Genomic DNA, 25730 nt, shown 5'->3' with positions numbered 1-25730 from the left:
GAAGAAACCAACTTTAGCAACAGAAAAAGCAATGAAACCAAACAGATTGAAGGTAACGTGCACCCCCTTCCCACCTATAAGATCTGTTGACATTGTATTTAGACTTCATAGCCCAGATATTGTTACAACGCCATTGGGGTTGATTTCAAAGTCAAATCATATATCTCTGGTGTATTGTATAGTAAAGTTTATTACAGTGCTTTCTAATATAATTTTAAATTGTTTACTCCAAGTAATAAAAATAGTATTTTAGCATCCTCTTTTGACTTGTTGCCTTCAGTACACGCATGCAAACTAACACAGGTCTTTCCTGTTGTTTTCAGGTGTCCAAAGGAAGTGACTTTGCTGAATATGTTTCTGATCAGAATGTGATACGATCTGTATTCTGAAATTTCTTTAGTGAAGACAATATTTCTAGGGAAGATTCTAAGTTACAAGGTTCTTGTCTTTCTTGGGAAACACTGGTTGGAAAAGCAAGAAATCTAATTATCTAAATCCATTATTAGAATAAAGCTCTGCTTAGTGTTTCTTTCTTAAAGTTTCTTGTTTTTCTTGACTAGAAAGCTTAAGAAAGATAATTTTTGTTTTTCTTGGCAACATTTAAGAAAATACAAGAATTAAGTTCTTATCTTTCTTGACAAATACTGATAAGAAAAAAAAACAAGAAAGTCTGTAAAATAAACAATAAAATTGATCTTTGATTAGGCTGAAGATATGGCTAGTATTAAATTATATTCTTAAACATTCTTGATTTTCTTCCCTAGAAAGTTTAAGAAAGGCCATTCTTGTTTTTGTTAGCAACATTTAAAAAAATACGAGAAAGTTTAAGAAAGATGGTTCTTATTTTGCCTGGTAATGTTCAAGATGATGTAAGAACTTTTTTCTAGTTTTTTCTTGTCATGTGACCTTTTCTGAACCCCTGATTGGTTGATTCAAATCCCAGAATGCAGTTAGGGGTTTTTGAATGTAAGTCAGATGTAGGAGCCGCGCTGGTTACTTATTTTTGTCAGTTACTGACATGTCAGATTTGAAGTTAAAATCAAAAGGACCTTGTGTACATGTGAAGCAATGGTGATCGTGGTCAGCTTGCTGAAGAAACCAACTTTGCAACAGAAAAAGCATGAAACCAAACAGATTGAAGGTAAGTGCACCCCCCTCCCCACCTATAAGATCTGTTGACATTGTATTTAGACTTCATAGCCCAGATATTGTTACAACGCCATTGGGGTTGATTTCAAAGTCAAATCATATATCTCTGGTGTATTGTATAGTAAAGTTTATTACAGTGCTTACTAATATAATTTTAAATTGTTTACTCCAAGTAATAAAAATAGTATTTTAGCATCCTCTTTTGACTTGTTGCCTTCAGTACACGCATGCAAACTAACACAGGTCTTTCCTGTTGTTTTCAGGTGTCCAAAGGAAGTGACTTTGCTGAATATGTTTCTGATCAGAATGTGATACGATCTGTATTCTGAAATTTCTTTAGTGAAGACAATATTTCTAGGGAAGATTCTAAGTATTTTGAAAGCTACTGTTAAACTGTTTCCATTCCAAGAATGTTGATGGACTGATATTTTTAATTAGATACATTGTACAAAAATCAATGTGAAAATAAAATCTCTATACTGTCCATTAATGCTTTTCAAAATAACATTTAGTTGCTATACATTATTGTCTGTTTTCTATTTAGGTAGCACTATATACATTGTATTTCTTTTCTTTTGGGCAGAATGGTTTTCTTGCTACAAGAACAGAGTCAGCTCTTATTTCAAGAAATCTTTTCTTGGGTACAGAATGGTTTTCTTGCTACAAGAACAGTTAGCTCTTTGTTCAAGAAATCTTTCCTTGCAAGGAGAATGGTTTTCTTGCCACAAGAAGAGTTAGATAATAGTTCAAGAAATCTTTTCTTGTGTACAGAATGATTTTCTTGCAATAAGAAGAGTTAGATCTTAGTTCAAGAAATCTCTTCTTGTGGGCAGAATGGTTTTCTTGCTACAAGAACAGTTAGCTCTTAGTTCAAGAAATCTTTTCTTGTGGGGAGAATATTTTTCTTGCTACAAGAAGAGTTAGATCTTAGTTCAAGAAATCTTTTCTTGTGTACAGAATGGTTTTCTAGAAAACTTAGAAATTCTTACTGCAAGAATAATAGTCTAAGGATATTTAGTTCAAGATACATAAGAAAAGAAATCTTACCACAAGAAAAATATGCTAAAATGCAGTTTCTTGAAATTCTTGTCTCATGGGTGAAGAATAATTTTCCCAGTGGAAGAAATTTTTTCTTCCACTGATTCACACTGCACAGCACAGGTGCCTCTGCGGGGAGGGGCCACTAAAGCCGCGGACGGCAGAGTTTGCGTTACACTGACCAAGGAGTTTTTTTTTTCCTTGCACAGACTATGGCTAGATGTACTCATTAGCGTAATTAGCAACAATGTGTTAACTTTTGTACACAAAAACAATGTGTAATTAAAGACCTTTGTGGCAAACTGTTTGATCCTAAGATCCTGAAAACTTGAAGATTGTAGCATGGAAAATTTAAGAGTTACAATAAAATGTTTGTCAAATATTGTTGATTTACGGTCTCTTTTGGTGGTATGACTAGCTAGAGTCCATTCCGCGTCACCGTGTGTTTTTTTCTCCATGTTTGTAATACTTTTGAATTATTTAGAAGAAAAGAATACCCCGGTAACAAAAGTTCTAAATTTTTCAAACATTTGAAATTGAAATTTGAATATATTTGAATTTATTTAAACATTTCTTAAACATTTTGAAAGTGGCTGTACAAAGATCTCTTTATTTAGAATAGATTTGAACTATCCATGTGTTTCTATCACTATTTGAAATATTTCAAACAAATAACCAAATGGTAGATCTGGGTAATTGCCCCCATTAAAGTAGGTGCTAATCCGACTCTTCTGTCTTCGTCTGTATATTTTTAGATTTTACTGCTGGACACTGGTGGCTCTTTTGTTGTAAGGCACCAATGCCTGACGCCCAGGCAGACTAGCCTGTACTTCACAGGGATGTGTGAATTACTTCCTTCCCAGCCCACTGACCTATTTACAAAACGTTAGAAATAATGGAAGTAGAGTGCTGTTAGAAATATTTAGAAACTATCGGAAATGTCATATTCCACATCAGGAATATTTCAACCGTTTTACAAAACCAGGGAATTATTTAGAATGTTGAAAAGATATTTAAAATGTTTCCATATTATGAAATTTCTTAGACAAACAATAACAAAGATTTCAAAACATTTCTAAATAATGACAATAACAACCCACACGATGTCGCGGAATTGACTCTATTCCCATGGAACCAATGGCAATACTTGAGCATCTTCTGATGAAACCGTCAAAATTGTTAACTTTGAAAAATTCTACAAAATCTCAACTTTTATGCGAAAGGAAGAATTCTGATCGGAAAAATCTACTCAGTAACAATCCTTAGCGCCCTCTATTTTTAGTGTGACATCTCTACTTATATGCAAAGATCGGACCAAAATACAATAATGAAAAAGGCTTTTTGGAATGAAAATTAATTACGCGTAGCTTTAAGAATCACTGGACAAGGGGCGACGAAACCTAGGTGAAAAAAATCTGTTTTTTTTCTCTCACCCCCACAACAGTAATGTGGTCGCCCGTGCTAGAAACTCTGGTGAGAGATTTGACAGTGTTACCGCGTGCACTGAAAACATGATAGGGTTTTTGAAACACCACTTTCTGTGAACAATATATGTTTTCATATGATAGGGGTTTTGGAAACACCACTTTTTGTGAACAATATGTTTTCATATGATAGGGGTTTTGAAAACACCACTTTTTGTAAACAATAAATGTTTTCATATGATAGGGATTTTGAAAACACCACTTTTGTGAACAATATATGTTTTGGAATTATATGTATTTAAGATGTATATATTGTTTTGAAAAATGTATACATATTTTCTTCTTAAGCATATATGTTTTACAATCGTATGTATTTACTATACATATATTGTTTTGAAAAGTATATATATATATTCTTATTAAAAATGTTTGTTTTATAATTGTATGCATTTTAAATATATATATCGTATTTTTGACAGTGTTCCTGCTTCGTAGTTACCCTCCCCCAAATGATTTAAATTCAGTTACCTTTATTCCGACTGGTTTATTTTGGTCATCCTGGGGATGGTGTGCTATTAAAACTTCAAGGGGTGATGTCATGAAAAAAATGTCACTTTGAACATGATAGATGTTACTGGTGTACGTGCATATACGGTAAAGCAGAAGTTTTAACCCTAACGTCAATACTTTTATTCTATATTGATTACCTCCACAAGTTGGTGTAGAGCCACTCCAAGTTCCGCTCGGCTGGCAGGTTATATTAGCAGTCCCCCACAGCTGATACCCGTCCATACAGGTGTACCTGACTGTCTGTCCTGATGTAAAATTACTGTTGTTATCCCTGTCCCCATTGGTCGGCACACCAGGATCCCAGCATTGTCCTGCAGTACTGCCTGAAACAAAAAGGTATGGATTTCTTTCCATTGCTATTCATTATACCAATTATGCGTATATTTGCATTATTACTCCATGAAGGAGGTCAGGACCTCCGGACGGAGTGTTGTGAAGAGCTGATTTTTCGTGTTCGCAGTCAAAACACTGGGTTCTCTTTGTGTAATCGGCACGCAATTTTATACGCCGTCTGCGGGCATGCCCGTGTTGATGCAAGAATGTGTATTTTTGCCGTTGCTGCTTCCGCGGTCAATGTAATATTGCAGACGCACCCCTACAATTGCGAGGCGAATTGGAATGGTCCAGAAAAACGCGTTGTTTGGAATAGCAGTGGGGGGTGGGGGTGGAACTTCATGCAGATACGGTGAGGTTCCGATAATTGGTTCCAGATGTTTTTGCGCGCGCTTAAGAGATGGCAAGTTTTTTGGAAGATGTTCGCAGCCAAAACGCATTCTTCCGTACGTCGCATTTCTGTGTAATTGGGCATGTGGTGTACCATTATGTCCGTGATGATGCACGTCTTTTTATTTTCACCGTAGCAGTTTTGATATTGAAGTAAATGCATATTTTAGAAACATCCCTACTTTTACAATCCTGTGGAATAGGCCGTAGGGTTAGGCAGTTGTCTGGTAGCAGAGGTTCTCTAAGCAGATATCCCGGGTATTTGACCAGCGGTAGTATTAGTAACACTCGCGGTGCTGGCAAGTCGCGCTTAATAAGTAACAGGCACGGTGAGACGGTGGGGCTGTCTTCGTTAATAGTGACACGACCATGATAGTCCGATCTTTATGTGAATGCAATGATTGTGTGTGTGTAATTAAAATGAACTTCGAACTTGAAGCATAGTACCTTTTACACGCCCTGGGAGCAGTAATGGATTTAGATCTTTTTATGTTTTATGCTTGTGACGCGCCCTCATTGTAGTAACCGTTGCCTAATTATAATGTCTGCACAGTAGGTCTGGCGTTGACGCTTGTGATTGTTTTTGTTGAAATATATAAAACTTCACGGAGGATTGTCACCTATGGCTTCTTCTTTGTATCTATGTTCCACTTCATACACAATACATACTTCAAGATAACCCAGAATTCGATGCCATCGACATGAATGTCCGAAGATGTTCACTAAGCGTTAATACAAAAACATCAAATGATGGCGTTTGCGGAGTGTTAGGAATCATTTGAATAATAATAAATTCTGAGATTCTAAACTCTAGTGACATTCTAAACTATATTGGCTTTGAAAAAAAAAGGGTAATACCAAGTGAATACGATAATCAACCAATTACGATCCCGTCTTTAAATTATGCACCTGCAAAAACGGTATGATTCTATTAGCAACAACGCAAAACTTTCTTTACGTACTGCATTAAAGAAAAATTATAGACCACTAAAGTGCCACGATCCCATACCTTCGCCAAAAGATGTTAATCTTTTTGAGACAAATTACAGATTATTCCCCCTTATTATGCAAATACGATCATCATTTGCATGGATTATATCAATTATAATTACATTCTACACTAAAGACAGTCCAATCTTAACAAAGAATGTCATTCTTGCATCCCCTCACAAATCATGCAAATGGTGTGCTTATTTGCATAAGTAAAACATTGACGAAGCAAAAAACAATATCTTTCAAGTATACACAAAATTAAGAATCAGTTGTTACAAATTAAACATGGAATATATATATATATATATATATATATATTCTGTATGTACGTTATCCATACATGTATTTAGCTTAGTTAGATCTTAGTTAGATCTTAAGTTGCTTTTTTGTTATGTCAATAAAGAATCTCTATGTTGCAAACTATAAAGTCCTATTATGTACAACAATGCAATTTCAAATGCCCTTATTAGTCATGCATATTAAGTCTCATTTACGTAATTTTTAAAAAGGGATAGAAATTCGTCATTCCTTTCTTCATTTATCCGCTTTGAAAGACATCACCCCTGCAGTGCCTACCGGGATCTGCTACCTTTCAGTTATTTAAATGGCTGATCAATTTGTTATATTTATTTTTGGAATTATGTGAACATCAGTTGGACATTATGTTCTATTTAGTTATTTAAGTTATTTATACATTTGTTAATTTTGTGGCCACCTTTGTTCTTTACGTACAACGCTGGATTATGTTAAGGTTATTTTTTGCTTTTTTGGTCTGACCTTGATTTTGAACTTACTTTATTATTTTGTAATCATCATTATGTATAAGTTTGTTATTTACCTTTCATTTCATTGACCCCATAAAGAAAAATGCTTTTTAGCACTTACGGGAATTGAAATAAACAAACAAACAAACAAGTTTCAGAACAAGCTGCTACCGATGCCGAACCCACACCAATTGTTCCTAACATGGAAAGGTATCAGTCTCCAAGCAGAGATTCGGTAAAAAAATCCAATGCAAAAAAGGAAACCCGGATAAAAAGCCTAAAAACACGCCAAAAATATAAAAAATCCAAACCTCGGCTTAGAGAGTACAAACAAATCAAGACCATAGCATGTTATGGTCAAAAGATACAAAAAAAAAAAAACGAAACAGAAGTTCTGCTGCAGTACCAAGGCCAGTCAGGAGGAGGCCCTAAGACCTGCCAACATAGAAAAACAAACAAAAACATCACAATTCATGAAGACGAAAAACGTACACACACACACATATAGACATACAGACAGACATGGAGACAGAGCAATAACAATACCTACATTTTACGTACCTAAAAGTTGACATGTTCTGGACCCCAGATCTGCAGAAACTATTCATATACTGAAAATTAAAAAAATCCGAAAAGAAAGTTCATCTTGAGCAGCATTCTAAAGAACATCATTAACCTTTTTTTTTTTAATTTGAAAAGTGTAGCATAAGATCTTACTTGTGTAGGAGAACTGGAACCCCTGACGGCTCTCACTCTCATCAGATGTAAACCTCAGGAACAGCGTGTTGGATGTGCTGATGATGGGGATAATTTGCCATCGGTAATCCGTTAACCTGGACATTATGAGAAATATGAAAATCAATATTTGACGCAAAAATTATGGTAATATTCCCACCTTTGGGACTGTTGTTTGATATACAGATTGGATTTAAACTCTGTGGCTTGAATACCCCATGTTGATTGGTCATCATTTTTACTTCGTGTACTTTTGATTCATGAAACACGGAGTGTATAACTTAAATCCTTATCATGGGTCGTTCATGTGTTTCCATCTGCCTAGAACTTGTAGTGCCAGTGAGATGTTTGCTTTTAAACTCACTGATATCTGCGGTGTCAGATGGCGTAACGCTTTTAAGTGAATCAGTTCGCAAATGTTACAATAGAAAGAAAGGTCGTTATAATGATGATACCAGTTACAAGAGACAATGTCCCTCGTGTCAAGAAAGTGTTGAAGATGAGTATTATTTTCCAATGACTTGTCGTGCCTATACTACAGATAATCATATTTAATCAATATGATCACATGTAAAGCTAGTACATTTCCCAAACACGGAAATTTGTAATGTACTGAAGTGATACCCCCGCTCCATATCTTCATACCTAGGCCAATATATATGTAGTGCCTTACAAAAGATTCTTAAGCCTAAGTCTGATTGCCGTCACAAGGAGGTGGAGATGGCACATAGGCCCCTCTCATCACCCTTACATCCTGCAGAGATCGTCTAAAATTCCGGCTGATGCAGATATGGTCTTTCTGGTTCTCGGTGACATGGTCCCGGGGATCTCCATGTGGCCTTGTGTATTCTCTTGTGGGGAAATATAATACCGCCTATCACTAGGTGGTTGAGGGAGCACAAGTCAGGGAAACGTTCCCCATTCTCGTTCATCTGGCCCATTCCGTGTGTACCCATGGTTCTTTCGTAGTTAGTATTGTCCGATCCTATCTTCGCATTGAAGTCTCCTTGCACTGTGATGTCTCTCTGTCTTGTTTTATCAAGCACTGCTTGTAGCTGATGGTAGAAGTCATTTTTCTTCTCCTCCTCAGCGTCGTTTGTGGGTGCGTAGCACTGGATGACGTTCAGGTGGATTTTGCTTTCCCCTGTGGCAAACTTGGCTTACTGGTTCCCAGCTGACAAGTGCCTGCTGTGCCTCCTGCGCCAGCATAGGGGCCACGCCTTCTGAGTGGGGTTCGCCCTCCTCTGTGTGCCCAGAATACCACAGTAGTTCACCCGACGCCAGTCTCAGCTGCCCTGTCTGGAGCCGTCTCGTTTCGCACAGTCCTAGGAGAGAGATGTTGTAGCTCCTAATCCCTTGAGCTACCTGGGAGGTTATCCCTGCCTGATACATTGTCCTGACGTTCCATGTAGCAATTCTTTTACTTTTCCTGGGTGTCAGAAGGGGAGTCGGCCTTGCAGCTTCCTCTTGGCTTTCACTGCACTGCGTCATGCGTCTCCGTTCAGCCTTCCTCTCCCAGGTCGGCTTGGTTTCAGATTCTCGTCGATGCTTCGGTAACAATGTTTTTCTAGGTAAGGTTGTTGGCCTTACGCAAACCCATTTAACCTCTGGGAGAGGGGTTGGCGGAACTGCTAATTAGTACCTCCCTGGTGTCGTAACCCCCCCAAAAGGTTACAGGTCTCCCATGCACCAGACCGGGGAAGAACACCAAGCCGGAACAAGCTGCTACACCTCGACAAGGTTACACAGTTCCTTATCATGGTGGGGTGAAGTCCCCCAGGATCGTAGCAGCATCAGACTTAGGCTGAAGAATCACAAGCCAAAGAGAACCACCAAGCCACGTAGGAGATTCAACGTGGGTCTGCTCAAGAACAAGGATGTCCAGCCATCCGTCCAGTTGAACCTATTTCATAGGTTTAAAGCCCTACAAAACCAGCTAGAGAGCGAAGATATGGACATAGAGACACAGTGGCAACACACCAAGGAAACTTGGCTTGGTACACGTGAAGAGGTACTAGGCAGGAAGAAACCAGAACACAAAGAGTGGATGTCTGCCAGCACTCTACAGAGACTGGATGAGAGGAAAGAGAAGAAGGCAGTACTCAACATGAGTCGCACAAGATCAGCCAAGGAAAGGGCGCAGGAAGAGTACACTGCTACTGACAGGGAAGTGAAGAAGAGTGTCAGGAAGGACAAAAGAGACCACATTGACAGTCTGGCCAAGCGGGCTGAGGAAGCAGCAGGACAGGGAAACCTCAGGGAACTGTACCAGGTGACAAAACAGCTGGCAGGGAAGTTCCAGCAGACTAACAAGCCAATCAAGGATAAGCAGGGGAACCCACTTACCACAACTGAGGAGCAACTTAGGAGACGGGCAGAGCATTTTAGTGAGCCTTAAAACCGACCTGCTCCGGACGCACCACCGGACATTCCACCAGCAGAGGCAGACCTGCCTATCAACTGTGAGAAGCCCACTAAGGTAGAGATCGTGGCGTCGGGTGGCGTAGTGGTTAGAGCAATCGACTATGAAGCGGGGAGACCCATGTTCGATTCCGAGTCGTACCCGGGACAGAGAGTGGACATGTCTGGACATGCGCCCCGACGTTGTGCTCTTGGGAAAGGCACTTTACACGAATTTCCTCACTCTACCCAGGTGTGAATGGGTACCTAACTTCGGTTGGGGAAAATCGTATTGAGGTCACCTTGTGGCGCCGAATGGCAGCCGCACAGACCCTTGCGATAGTTCCACAAAAACTAATTGTGGAACAAATATGTGTATCAAGTGTATTATTTGATTCTTGTAATTGTTGTGATTTGTATTGATTATTATGTGAAACCCTGCATCAATCGACTCCGTATAAAGACTGCGACTGCACGGGCACTGTTTGGACAAAAAAAACATTTATTATTATCAGGAAAGCAATCAAGTCCCTCAAGAACTGGAAGACAGCAGGACCAGATGAGGTACCTGCAGAAGCCATCAAGGCTGAAGTCATGACACGGAGACAGCAGTCAGCATGCTGCACAGCCTCTTCAACAAGATCTGGGAAGAGGAACGAGTGCCAGCGGAGTGGAAAGAGGGTATCCTCATCAAGCTTACGAAGGTGACCTGGGGCCGGGGGACTGTAGCAACTACAGAGGGATTATGCTCCTGTCAGTACCGGGGAAGGTCTTTAACAGAGTTCTTCTGGAGAGAATGAAGGGGGCAATAGACGACAGGCTCCGTGACCAGCAGGCGGGTTTCCGTAAGAACAGGTCTTGTGTTGACCAGATAGCCACCCTGCGCATTATAGTGGAGCAGTCGCTGGAGTGGAACTTCCCCCTTTACATTAACTTCATAGACTTTGAAAATGCCTTTGATAGTGTGGATAGGGAGACACTATGGAAGTTAAGCGACGGTCACAACTCGCCGTACGTGCTTCTGCGTGCTGTCTACGTGCAAAAACGTGGGCAATCGTACGGCATCCGTGCGTGGTGAGTACCACCTCCGTACGGAATCCTACGGATTTGGGAGCACGCAGACACGCCGTTTACTACGCGCGGTCTGCGGATTTACCACCCGTGCGTGCGAGTACGTGCGACGCGCGTGCCCCGTACAGCCTATGAGCGTGCAACGTACGGACTCCGTGAGTCTAACTTCACTATTCTAACGTGCAATTGCTGTACGGACAGCGCACGAAGCACGTGCGTGCCACGCACGGTGCTTGCGTCATCCGTGCTTACTCTTCACTTCCCAGTTGACCTGCTCACTGACCACGCAGAACACACGTGCACCATACCAGGTACTCCGCACGTGCAACGCACGTGCAACACACCTGATTTCTACAGTATATAAAGACAACTTGACCGGCGACTGCCAACTCGTCTCCAAGATGCCCAGGAAGGCTCAGAAGAAGACTACCAGACAAGACCCAAAGAAACGGGCCGCGGAAGACACCAGGGCGGCTAGTGATGATGAAGTTAACAGGAGGTGCACGCACTTACAACTGGCGAGTGAGTAAGGAAACCGTGCGTACGCCGCACGTGTAGGTACGGCCTGTACGCGGCAACGTAGCAATCGCACAGAGATCGTGCGTTGTAAGCACGTACAGCTCACTTACCACTTGCGCAACGTTCGATGCACGCAACCGCTGACGGCCTGGCGTGTCGTGCAGACCACGTACGTACACCTTGCGCAACCGTGCGAGTGACGTACTCCCTCGGCCGGCCACCCTACGTTTGCAGAAAAGACGAAGCAGGCGTAGCCACGACAAAAACGTACGGACAAAAAGCACGCACGGCGAGTTGTGACCGTCGCTTTAATGAGACATTATGGAATACCCCAGAAGATCATTTCCATAATCAAAGGAACATACAAGGGCATGACATGCAGTGTCCCACGCAGGACAACTGTCGGGCAGCTTTGAAGTGTACGGCAAGATGTCTACTGTCACCCTTTCTGTTCATTCTTGCAATTGACTGGATCCTGAAGACTACCACAGAGAGTAGGAACAACGGAATCCAGTGGCTACAGGGAGGACAGTTAGATGACCTGGACTTTGCCGACGACCTGGCACTCCTTTCTCTCACTACCACAGACAGATGCAAGACAATACTACACGCTTGGGCGCAACATGTGCTGAAGTTGATCTAAAGATCAATAAGGAGAAAACAGAGGTTCTGAAGGTCAACAATAACACAAGAACCCCTATTACAGTAGGGGGAGAGACCATCATGGAGGTGGAGTCTTTTGTGTACATGGGGAGTGTGATGGACCAGCAGGGAGGCACAGAACAGGATGTCTCACCCAGAATAGGCAATGCAAGAGCAGTCTTTGTCATGCTTAAGAACATCTGGGCCTCCAGGGAAAGCCACATGAACACCAAGGTACGCATTTTCAACTCCAACGTCAAGTCCGTCTTCCTATACGGGGAAGAGGCATGGGGGAAGGAACAAGTCAACACAACACAGGATACAGACGTTCATTAACAACTGCCTCAGACGCATATACAACATCAGATGGCCAGAGAAGATTCGAAATGAAGAACTGTGGAGCAAGGCAGGACAGGAGCCGGTTGTCATACAGATCCTGAGAAGGAAGTGGAGCTGGATCGGCCAAACCGTCAGAAAGCCAGCTGACAACACCACCAGACAGGCTCTGTCCTGGAACCCAAGAGGGAAAAGAAGGAGGGGCCGTCCCAGAAACTCTTGGAAGCGAGACCCGTAGAGGGAGCTGTCTGAACTGGGAATGCGCTGGAAGGACGTTGAGAGAGAAGCCCAGAACAGAGCTAGATTGAGGGAAATCGTCGGTGGCCTATCCTCCACACGGGGCCAAGGGCCCAGGTAAGCCTTACAAAAGAGAGAAAGTACTGTAACAATCAGAAACAAGTAACGCACATCTTGTCAATACGCCGTTTACGTTCATATTTTTTTCTGTAGTAGTTCTTAGAATAGACGTATTGTATTGCCCACCTTGTTTTTGTTGCCAAGATTGTACAATGTACAACTGTTGAGCAATAAAGTTCATTCATTAATTCTAACAAATGTGTTCAGTCTACACTTGAGTCGGTTTCCTTCTATCGCAACTCATACTTCACAAACCTCCGGCCGGAACGTCAGTTTATATTTGATTTGATTTTTATGTGTATGTTTTGTATGTATTTAGGTTTTGTTCCTCTACTGTCTAATTATGTACAAGTGAGTGCCTGTAATAAACTATAATTATAATTACCTTTTTATCTCTGTAGCATTATCACTGGCTCCATCGTAGATGATAAGATAGTCAAAATCCCCCTCAGTGTGGAAGCTGTCAAACGTGAGGCGAATGATGCTTCCTTCTGGTACAGTGATCGCCCACTCACAGTTCTCATTGTTGCCATAGTTACCGGGATAGTTGGGTGACGTCACAGGGCCTCCAGAAGGAGCCGTCAGGTTCCCTCCACATCCAGTGACACTGGTTACTGTGGAATGAGAAATAACACCATCAGGTGCAGGTGACGTAACGTCACTATGTAAGCGTGAAGGGAGGCTATGTTTCATACAGAGTCACTTGGTCCACATATTTTTTTTACCAGAACAATCATTGCGTGGATGGATCGAAGCATGGATGCATGGACCATGCAGGCAACAAGGCAACAACGGGCTATTCTGCCTGCCGGATTTGCCATTTTACTAAATTGTCGCTAGATGGCGTTGTTGTGACATGGTGCTATTTCGCAACATGTCGCTAGATATCGCTGTTCGACTATGTTTAAAATATCAGAAATTATAAGAGTATTAGGCATAGATTCAGAGTAAAACAGTATAGTTTAAGATAATATGAGAAAGGGCAATCAATAAAATTGTGCTTTCACTGGCACACACACAATCAGATTGAGAAATAATGAGTATAAGCAACCGCTGTCGTCGCCCCCCCCCTCTCTGAATTCGTTGGTGGCTTGGAAACAGCTTTGTTACACAAATGCCAATTTTGCCAATGTCTTCTCAGGAGTGTTTCTACCGTATTAACTTCATTTTTTTACGTTTGCCGCCTTTCTCTGATGCATTGTTCTTACCCAGGAATGTCAACACGACTCTTTTTAAAGCCAGATTTCCATGCTCACTTTAAAAGCGAGAATGAATGGCAATGGCGGTGTCTACACATAGTAAGTTTTCTTTTTAACAGACGCTGTAATGCTTTTAACACCCAAAAACTAATTATTCATGTCTAGACGTATGTTGTTTTTTTTTTAATTTCCTTTTTAACATCCCCTGTTGTGCTTTTTAACATTCAAAAACTAGCTGTTATTACTTATTGTCCTTCCTATTATATAGGCAAGTGTTGCCTGATATTGCATTCTTGGGGATTAACATTACAACGTCTTTATTGATTTTCCAACCACAAACATACATATGCAGGGAAAGACGCAGGTCTCCCTGAAGTGGGTAGTTTGTTACAATCAACACATAATACAATACAGTCAATGAACAATCTACAGTAGTGAAAATACAGCTTAAAGATAAGAAAATTGGATAACATTCTCGCTATGGGTAACATATTACATTTAGTATGGCCATTTACAAGCTGTCAATATCAAAAACATGTACAATTGAAATCAATTGCTCCTTACATCACATAAGAAATCTTTGTATCTCAGATTTGATGGTTAGGAATCTAATTTCCTCACTTAAAAATGATGTGAACTAGCTCCTTTTGAGCATCAATTCTGGTTATATTTTCTTAAACTATCTACATGCCAATAGTGACAATTCCAATGCACATGTGTATGTAGTATAGCATAGCTAGATTTCAATCAAAAACCTTACCATCACTTTATTCAAGGAAAACAAATTGCATACGATTTTGTTGCGCAAAATACAATGGCGGCAAACGACAGCTTTTAAAAAGCACTTGTTTTCAGTACATACATTGTATAGACTGAAATATTGTTTTTACGCATTTTCCCTTCCCTTTCTTCTCACAGATCCTTTGCTTTTGACTGGGTTATGGCTTCTCGCCGCTATATTCTAACTCACTATTACTATCGATCTCATCTGGAGTATTGCGCCACAGTATGTCTACCAAGTATTGTACAAGGCAACAAAACTCTTATGTCAGAGCTGGACAGACTGGTGAACCGAGCTACAAGGCTCATTACAGGTCACAAACTTCAGGAACATGTTTCAGCAGTTAACTTGCGAGCTGAGGCAGGGATAGATTCTGTGCGTAAACGGACAGAAATCACAACCCTTGTCTTTAAGGCAATTAGTGGAAGTGCGCCGGTGTACATGGCATCTTTGTTCAAGTGGTCTAATGGTCTGTTTGAAAGTCCTGAGACTGAGGAGCTGTCGTTGCTGTAGCGGAAGGGTTTTCCACAGGTAAGGACCATAGTACTGTAGACTGCTCCGTGACTCTTGCTGGTGGACAGGAGAGTAGGTGAGGGTATTGGTCCCTAAGACATTTTAACTCTGACCCAGTAGCCCGTACACTTAATGTTGCTCAGATTTTTCCGGAAGTCGAACGTGAAGTCCCACCGGTTTCCCCGTGTGGATGAAGGAGAAATTCCACCAGTACTAGTATTTACGCGTTGACGCCTTGTCGACATAGGACTAAGGGACCCCAGCGGGAACCACTGCATACGGGATGTTGTACTTAATCCCGTCGAGATTCATGGACGAACCAGCATGACAGGACTGCTTCGTAGTACTGGGTATTTCATCGAACCCGGGTCTCCCCGTTCGTTTCATAGTCCAGTGACGCCTTGATGACGTGGTTTGAATAGATAAATAAGTGTGGACATAAACACCTTGGTGCCAATTGTTTAGCCAAAGTCGGGCTGGTCGGTTAAACCAAGGCTCTGTCCAGCGGATGATTAATGCATCCTGACTTGTAACTAACTTCTAAACGGTGAAGTTCAAAAGCTCATCTTCGTGATCAAGGTTAAAAACATCCTGGCTAAGCAATGGGTGAGTAATACAGGAACACCTGAGTAACTACTGACCCTGTAAGTTTCACGGTTCAATATACGACAACAACCCAGTTCTGGAATATATCAGAGGTTACAACTACACGGCATACTGAGTACAGCAATCAGCCGCAATGGACTGTGGACGCTAGCAAGGCAGGTATCTTGCGAAGAAGAGAAAACTGAAGGTTATGTAACAAATTACGTACGCTATGTCGCAGGTACCATTGAGGATAACGTACAGTGTTATGGCGAAAATATACGAGTCTAGATAAAGTCAGTAAGAACTAAAGCTACGGTCACAACTCGCCGTGCGTGCTTTTTGTCCGTACGTTTTTGTCGTGGCTACGTCTGCTACGTTTTTTCTGTAAACGTAGGGTGGCCGGCCGAGGGAGTACGTCACTCGCACGGTTGCGCAAGGTGTACGTACGTGGTCTGCACGACACGCCTGGCCGTCAGCGGTTGCGTGCATCGTACGTTGCGCAAGTGGTAAGTGAGTTGTACGTGCTTACAACGCACGATCTCTGTGCGATTGCTACGTTGCCGCGTACAGGCCGTACCTACACGTGCGGCGTACGCACGGTTTCCTTACTCACTCGCACGTTGTAAGTGCGTGCACCTCCTGTTAACTTCATCATCACTAGCCGCCCTGGTGTCTTCTGCGGCCCGTTTTTGGGGTCTTGTCTGGTAGTCTTCTTCTGAGCCTTCCTGGGCATCTTGGAGACGAGTTGGCAGTCGCCCGTCAAGTTGTCTTTATATACTGTAGAGATCAGGTGCGTTGCACGTGCGTTGCACGTACGTTGCACGTGCGGAGTACCTGGTATGGTGCACGTGTGTTCTGCGTGGTCATTGAGCAGGTCAACTGGGAAGTGAGGAGTAAGCAAGGATGACGCAAGCACCGTGCGTGGCACGCACGTGCTTCGTGCGCTGTCCGTACAGCAATTGCACGTGAGAATAGTGAAGTTAGACTCACGGAGTCCGTACGTTGCACGCTCACAGGCTGTACGGGGCACGCGCGTCGCACGTACTCGCACGCACGGGTGGTAAATCCGCAGACCGCACGTAGAAAAAGTATTACATGCACTTAAAGTTCTACGGCGTGTCTGCGTGCTCCCAAATCCGTAGGATTCCGTACGGAGGTGGTACTCACCACGCAGGGATGCCGTACGATTGCCCACGTTTTTGCACGTAGACAGCACGCAGAAGCACGTACGGCGAGTTGTGACCGTCGCTTTAGGTAGCGCGATGTCAATATGAAAAACTAGAGTTCAACGATATCATACCTTCACCAAATGATGTTAATCTTTATGACTGACAAAGATTACTCCTCCTGATTATGCAAATAGGATCCTCATTTGCATGCATTATATCAGTTGATCATATTCTCCACAAAAATACAGCCTTATCTTAACAAAGAAAGCCATTCTATCATTTCCTCATAAATTATTGAAATGAGGACCTCGTTTGAATACCTTGAACCTTGAACGTGGACATCTGGGATGTCAGCACGGGAACCAGTGGGTCATTCCCCTCCACTCCTCTCTGTCCTCCATCAGTGAGCGGAGCTCAGGTGTTTATATGTCCCTAGGCCCTGAGTCCAGCATCTCGCTTCAGAGTGTCGATGTAGGTTGTTCTTCATCTTCCCCCACTCTTCCTACCCTCTGTTGGATCCCACAGGATGAGCTGACTGGCTAAAAGCTCAGATTGTCGGATGCTGTATCCATCCAGCTCCATTCTCCGCTTCCTGATCTTTTCGGAGATTCTCGGGTATTTGGAAGGTCTCAGTGTCTACACGAGAGACCTTCGGGTTCTTACCTTGGCCCACGTCTTTAAGTAGGTTGCTGCTATCGCTGTTACCAACTTCTCAGGAACTCCATTCGCTCGCAGTATATCCATGAGCTTTCCCCGGTGGATTGTATCGAAAGCCTTCTTAAAATCGATGAACGTCACGATACAGCTCAGGTTGTTAGAGACGACCCTTTCAAGCAGACGCCTGATTGCCACAATCTGCCCCACAGTAGATCTTCTGGGTCTGAAACCATTTCATGAGTTTCTCAGCAATGGGTTCAGTAAGGGTCTCAGTCGGTTAAGCAGCATCCTGTTGTAGAGTTTCAGCACGAGAGATATCAGGCTGATGCCCCTGTAGTTGTCAGGTTTTGAAAAATCTCCAGATCATTTGAATAAACTATGTTTAATGATGTTCACCTTTACTTAACTTTCAAATACCCCAAGTATGAAATTCCAGGCAGTTACCATTATGGAATTATAACACTCATTAATTATGCAAATTAAATGTCAATTTACATGATCAATATCTGCCTGTGTTTCTCTTGTTCTAAAAGATCCTATGATGTAATGCATCTGATTTATAGAATTTCGCAAATTATGCAAATAAAAACCAGATTTGCACAATTGTCACATAATTATGTCAAGCGTCACTTAACCCTACCTAGACCGGGGGGGGGGGCTAAAAGTGCCCGCGGCAACTTTGATGTCACCTAGGGTCTGAACGGCTAGCCGTAGAACGGCCAAACTTAGTGACTTTTCCTAGAATATTGTTGGCAACAATTCTTTATCATTGGAATAAGATAATAATTTTTTGTGTTGCCATGGCAACGGGTTTCTGACAGGCATTTTTTGCTAAATTTAGTACTTTTTCTTTCAACAATAGAATTTTATGGGTTTTATGTCAAGTTACTCATGGTTTCTAATATTTATAACATCCCATATAATTTTATGTTAATTTTAGCATTAAATATGCATAATTTATGCTAATTTGATGACGTCATTGGCCAAAATCCAAGATGGCGGACCATATCATTAGAACAGGTATTTACGGGTTATTTTCATTAAAATTTCATCAATACTTCCATTTCTTTTTACAAAAAAGGTTTGAATGAAGGTGTTTAGTATGTTTACAATGTATTTTAGGCTTTATCATGAAAAAAAACTATTATTGAAAATTCAAGATTGGTGATCCAAGATGGCGGATATCTTAAATATGCATGACGTCATTTCATGACGTCACCGGTGTTGCTATGGGCAACATAAGACTTAGTACACACTAATATTCTGTCATTAACACTTTTGGTAAAGTTATGTTGTATACCAGGGAAGTTTTCAGGGAAAAACCTATTTAGACGGTTTTGGCCAATAAAATCACATTAATGACGTCATAATGACGTCACATTACGTCATAACGACATAAAAATTGTAGATATGATAAATTTTCACTAGTACACCATTCTCTGAAAATTTGGTGGTCATACGACATACCGTTCGCGAGTTCTTAGGTGGGGGTCAAAAGAGCCCCCCCCCCCGGTCCCCCCATGTCAAAAAAAGCCCGGTCTAGGTAGGGTTAAGCTACCTACTTACCAAAAATCATGACGATCCGTCAACCGGTTCTTGAGCTATCCTCTTTTGAATATTTTTAAATAAACGCCCTTGCAGTTCCAGGGCAAGACGCTGGGAGGCCCAAACCTACGTCACTTCGTCCCCAGCACAAGCACTACCTATCGTACAAATTTCGTGACCCTAGCACGTCTAGGTCATGAGATATCAAAACCGGAAGCTCAGCTACAGTACCGAAACAAGCCGCCAGTGGGCCCAAAATCTGATCGTTTCATCAAGACCTACCCACCTAACAAGTATGAACTATGAAGACAATCCATTTAAGCCTTCTCGAGTTATCGTGTCCACAGACACACACACACACACACACACACACACACACACACGAACGCCTTTGAAAACATAACCGTCTTGGCGAAGGTAATAACTAACGTCCTAGGATCCAGGTGTTCTAGGATTAGTCAGGGGAGGGTTGGGTGGGAATGTGACCGTACAGTGAAAGGTTAAGCCATGAATGACCTTACAGGGATAGGGAGGAAGGGTCAGAGGCTAAATTGGCGTAATAATTAGTATCAGGGTAGGGGTCACGTGATTTGTCTGTGCAGCCGACGGGAAACGAGGTAACTACATGACATATTTGTCTTCGTCAAAAAGAATATGAAATTGTCTCGCCACATTGAGGGCGTCTGCGGATTTAGCCATATAACTCTGACAGGCATTATGCAGAGGCACTCAATCTCCAATATAAGTCCGTGTTCATGCCAGACTTCGGGACTAGCCCTTACCAAGAAATGCCCCCAATAATGGTAACACTAGAAGGAGTAACCAAGTTACTGGAAGGGATTAATCCAAGGAAGGCTTCGTGTAGAATTTTGAAAGAATATGCCACGGAGATAAGTCCAATTCTACATCATATTTTTAATCAATCCTTGCGGGAGGGACAGATTCCAAACGATTGGCGGAAAGCATATGTACATCCTGTATTAAAAAAAAGAAATAGAAGCGACCCAGCAAATTATAGGCAAGTTTCTCTCACCTGCGTTAGTTGTAAACTCCTAGAACACATACTCTACTCATCAACAATGAAACACTTAGACATCCAGCACATTCTCCTTCCAATCCAACACGGCTTCCGAGCAAAACATTCTTGTGAATCCCAATTAATCTGCACTCTTTCTAATTTGACCTCCATGTATGACAAAGGGTACCAAGTGAATATGGCTATATTGGACTTTTCTAAAGCCTTCGATAGCGTACCCCACACGAGACTGCTTAGTAAGTTAGAATACTATGCAATCAAGGGCTGCAACTTGTACTGGATAAAAATATGGCTGCTCGACCGGCATCAGCAAGTAGTAGTAGATGGCGCAAAATCTAGTCCAACCGAGGTCAAGTCAGGAGTACCCCAGGGCACTGTCTTAGGTCCGCTGTTGTTTCTAATATACATTAATGATATTAATAACGAGATTACCTCACAACTCCGTCTCTTCGTAGACGACTGCCTAATCTATCGCCCCCTGCACTCTGCACAAGACAAGCATACCCTCCAAAAGGATCTAGACAAGCTATGTGAATGGACAACAGTATGGCAGCTCAGTTTCAATGTTAAAAAATGCACTATCCTCCATATACGTAAATCTCGAAGAATGCCACAATTTATGTACACTATGTTTTCAGTACCTTTTGAGGTCAGCACGCATCACCCCTACCTTGGGATTATCCTTTCACAATATCTAAAGTGGAAACCACACATCGACAACATCACAGCAAAGGTAAATAGCACATTGGGATTCCTGAGGCGTAATCTGAGGGGGGCTAACAAGGAGGTAAGGAAACGGGCTTACACATCACTGGTCAGACCTAAATTAGAATATGGGGCAGTATATGTAGTCCGGGATCCACAGGTTCGACAACACGCTCAAAGCAGGTGGTCGTTAGGTGGCGCTCTCGGCAGCAGCCGCGTTTCCAACAGCTCTGTCGACTAGCGCTACTTTTGTGGTTTAAGTGTGCGTTACCTGTACTATAACACGTTAGAAGTAATGGTAAAGGTTTTATGTAAGTCGGGGTCAAGCAAGAACTGCTCATTTGTTGAGTTAAGCGCTACCCAAACCGTTTCTACGGACTGACACCCCCGAGCTGGATGCTGTGTAGGACAAACAATGGCGTCTCGAGGGTTGCTACATTACTCCGCGGACTTCTTCCGAAGCCTCAAGTCTGCAGCGCAGCCCGTGGACACTTATCTCAAAGACCAACTTCGCCATCTCGGCCTTCTATACCTACGGAGTTGGCCACGGGGATGCCGCGCTGGTATGTACACCAAACGCAACATTTCCACCATTGTAGGACATAGACCCGAAATACCAAGCCATTTTGCCCGGTTGACATGTAAATTCACGCATCAGCAAGTTAACAAACACCTGACGTCCTTAACTCATCAGCCAACCAGGGACGCGAAGGCCAGTGTTCTGAGGACATTACCACGCAACCAACCTGCAAAGAACGCACCACCTGAAGTCGCATTCCCCATGTCCACTGTTCTGGTCAGCAATGCAACATCGTTGTGCAACAAGCTCGGGCAGTTCCAGTGCTCACTGGACGAAAACGGGATACAACTTGCAGTAGTGTCGGAAACATGGTTCAGACCAGACCATCCTGACGGGATATGGAATATTGATGGATTCACACTCTTTTCAAGAACAAGGCCACAGAGATCCGGAGGGGGTGTAGCGGTATATGTAAGTGACAAATTCTTCTCCCGACAACTAAGTGTCGACGTGCCACCTGAGCTCGAGTGTGTATGGGTATACGTGAGACCACCGAGACTACCTCGGGAAGTATCCGGCCTCGCAGTTTGCGCGATTTACTCGCCACCAGACTCACCACACCAGGACACACTCAGGGAACACATCATTAGTACCGTGGACCACCTTCGTACCAAGTACACAGACATCGGCTTTTACCTGGCGGGTGACATCAACAGAATGGAGATTCAGAACGTCTGCCACAACACCAACATGAAGCAGATTGTGGACACCCCCACCAGAAAAGACGCCATCCTCGACGTCGTCATTACAAATCTCCGACAGTTCTACAAGCCGTGCAGTACCTTAGCCCCTTTGGGAATAAGCGACCACAGGTCAGTGATTTTAGTACCCAAGTACCACATCAAAACAAACAGAACTTTGAAAAAGACCGATCGTCCAATGCCCGAATAAAAAATTCGCCAATTTGGTGCCTGGATTTCGTCGCACGACTAGTCTGAAGTCGAAGAAGACATGGGAAGCCAGGCCATGACGACTGCTTTCTACACTACGCTCCACAATAAGATCAAGGAACACTTCCCTACAAGGTGTATCAAGATCCACAACAAAGACAAACCATGGATGTCTGCTGAAATAAAAGCACTCATAGCCCAACGACAGATAGCTTTCAGGAATGGAAAGACAAACTCGTGGAAAATGATGAGAAACAAAATACAGCGAATGATCAAGCACGCCAGACAAAGCTTCTACAACAACAAAGTTCAAAACCTTAGAAAGTCAGACCCAGCCAACTGGCATAAAGAACTCAAGTCAATGGCAAACATCGGGAAAACCAACATGACTATCAACATCGAAGGAATCCCAGCTGGCAACAATAAAGCAATTGCAGACATCATCAATAACACTTTGAGCAACATAACGAGTTCCTCTGCCACCTCTGGACACCAGCAGGTTACCAGCTTACCTTCCTGCATCTCAGCCGCCAAAGGTAATGGTATGGGACATGTATCACAAACTCAGACACATCCGTATACGGAAGGCAGCCGGCCCAGACAATGTGACAGCCAGGCTCATCAAATAGTACGCATACGAGCTGAGTCAACCACTAACTTTGATTACGAACAGTTCCATGTCGGAAGGACGTATCCCTCAAGAATGGCCCGAAGCAACTGTGATACCCCTACCTAAAACAAACCCACCTACCTTAAACGACCTGAGACCCATCTCACTGACTTCCCTTCTAGCAAAAACATGTGAGAGCTTTATTGCGAAATGGATCCTGACAGACATCACCCCACACCTTGACCCCAGACAGTTTGGCGGTATCCCGGGTCGATCAACAGCCCATTGTCTTGTAGACATCCTAAACCAGTTATACAAGACCTCAGACCAGAGAGACACAGTGAGCAGCTTGGTCCTGACTGATTTCGCGAAAGCGTTTGATCGAGTAGATCACACAACCGCAATCTCGAGTCTCATAGATCTTGGCTGTCGACCCTCCCTTCTTCCATGGCTGGGGGATTTCCTGACGGGGAGAAAACAACGCGTCCGCTACCAGGACACACTGTCTGAATGGAGGACGCTGACATGTGGACTTCCCCAGGGCACCGTCCTCGCGCCCATAGTGTTCATTGCTATCATCAATAGCGCAGCAAGCACCGCCCGATCACTCCACTGGAAATTTGTGGATGATCTGAACATGGTTGAAAGCAGATCAGTCAAAGCACAGTCAAACCTACAACAAGATCTAAATGCCCTCGATCTATGGTCCAGTACAAACCACATGAAACTACACCCAAACAAATGCAAGGTGATGCTTTTCGTTTTCAGAAGAACACCTCCCCCCCCCCACTTCAGTTAGCGGGCCACGTCCTTGAAGAAGTTACTGCAGCCAAGTTACTGGGAGTCTGGGTAAAGAGGGACCTAAAGTGGGACAGTCATGTTACCCACATGGTGAAACAGAGCAGTAAACGGTTATTCATCCTACGACGGTTAAAGAAGTTCAAGATCCCCGAGACAGATCTTGTCACCGTTTATACATGTTACGTGCGCCCCTTGTGCGAGTACGCTGTACCAGTTTGGAACCCTGGTCTCACCAAACTCTTGTCAACCCGTCTAGAGACAGTTCAACGCCGCGCATGCCGCACCATTCTGGGCAAGAAGTACACCTGTTACTCTGAAGCACTTACAGTCCTCGGCCTGTCTACCCTTAAAACAAGGAGAGAACTGCTGTGTACGAAGTTCGGACTCAGTTTACTGAACTCTGCTTCCTTCAGACACTGGCTCCCTCCATCTCGGGGCGAAGTCAGCGGGCGGAAAACCCGAACTAGCCACAAACTGAACAGTATTGTTACAAAGACTCAGCGCTACCGCAACAGCTCCATCCCATATATTGTTAGCTTACTAAATAAGTAATCGAGCGTACTCGGTAAACGACCTTCCAGTCATTGAGGGGTAATTAACTGTCATGCTTTAATAACACGTTTTACCTACGAATTCGTAATCCACAAGCGCCACACATCTCCGCACTACACTCGGCTTACCGACACCACAGCAACGCAGACAAATAGCCCGCTTAGCACTCTTGTACAAACCCATTCATAACATGATAGCTATACCAATACACAATTACATAACACTAAACAAACGCTCCACTAGAGGCCACTCCCATCGTTTTGTGGTACTTCCAACCAAGACAGAGGTACACAGAGGTAGCTTTTTCCCAAGAACGGTGCCAGGATGGAATAACCTCCTACAACACCTAGTAGTATCAATGACTACACTCAGTGAATTCAAACGGGGACTGGCTCAACATTTGGGCCTTCCCCCACCCAGAGTTAGTAATGTACCTTCCCAAGTGTGGCCACTCACATTTTTCATTTTGTTGTTGTTGTTATCACTTTTTGCATTATATTGTGGGATTAGCCCAAATCACAAGATTGTTTATGTTTTTTTGTCTCGTTTTTTTTTCTGTACGCACCACCGGCCGCGCTTGGGTCTGATCCTTCTAGTCCCTGAGCATGATGTCCCTCGCGGGACCTTGGCTCAGTAATTATATAAGATAAGATAAGATAAGATAAGATAAGATAAGACAAGATAAGATAAGATAATGTAAGATAAGATAAGATAAGATAAGATAAGATAAGATAAGATAAGATAAGATAAGATAAGATAAGATAAGATAAGATAAGATAAGATAAGATAAGATAAGATAAGATAAGATAAGATATAAGATTCGACGTCCATGGTTTTGGCAGGCAGATTACCGTTTCAAAGGCCGAAGTCAAGTGCAAGTTTGGTCATGTTCTTTAAGATCCTCACGAGTCACGAACCACAAAATATTTACAACTCCCTTTTGCCTGTTCATGCATCTCACAGTCATAATACCAGATCTTCCGCACATAACTTTAGATTACCAATACCTAAGTCCAACAGCAGAAAACGCTCATTCCTGTATCGTGCAGTCGTGCTCTGGAACGATCTACCATCTGACGTTAAGACACTGTGCGATGTTATCAGTTTTAAGAAAGCCGTTTCAAACAGTAGTAGTGTCACCTGATCCTTGACCCTTGCTCGCCACTTTTAAATTGTTTATATCTATGTGTATTTATTGTTGATGTGGTGTACATGTATGTATGTATGTATTTTTAAATGTTTCCACTATGTTGTAATTGCTATAATGTTTGAGCCTTGGAAGATTAGCCCTTCGGGGCTAAAAGGTTTCGAAATAAATGAAATAAATGAAAAAGTTTCGGCTTCGTGGGGGGTCTGTACGTCACGGTAGTGCACCTTTTGTGT

General features: G+C 42.7%; 1 protein-coding gene across 1 annotated transcript in view; it reads right to left on the bottom strand.

Annotated features, from left to right (window-relative positions):
- Positions 1 to 7502, bottom strand: part of LOC109479287 (deleted in malignant brain tumors 1 protein-like) — a 15441-nt gene extending 7939 nt beyond the window's left edge. Inside the window, exon 1 of the mRNA XM_019781240.1 lies at positions 7379 to 7502. Within this exon, the coding sequence (XP_019636799.1) occupies positions 7379 to 7502 (124 nt within the window). The remainder of the gene's footprint in view (positions 1 to 7378) is intronic.
- Between the last annotated feature and the right edge of the window lie 18228 nt (positions 7503 to 25730).

The sequence above is a fragment of the Branchiostoma belcheri genome, unplaced genomic scaffold, assembly GCF_001625305.1.
Source record: "Branchiostoma belcheri isolate BF01 breed outbred unplaced genomic scaffold, Haploidv18h27 scaffold475, whole genome shotgun sequence".
Taxonomy (NCBI): domain Eukaryota; kingdom Metazoa; phylum Chordata; class Leptocardii; order Amphioxiformes; family Branchiostomatidae; genus Branchiostoma; species Branchiostoma belcheri.
The sequence above is the reverse complement of the archived record's forward strand: the minus strand, read 5'-3'. Positions and strand labels throughout refer to the sequence as shown.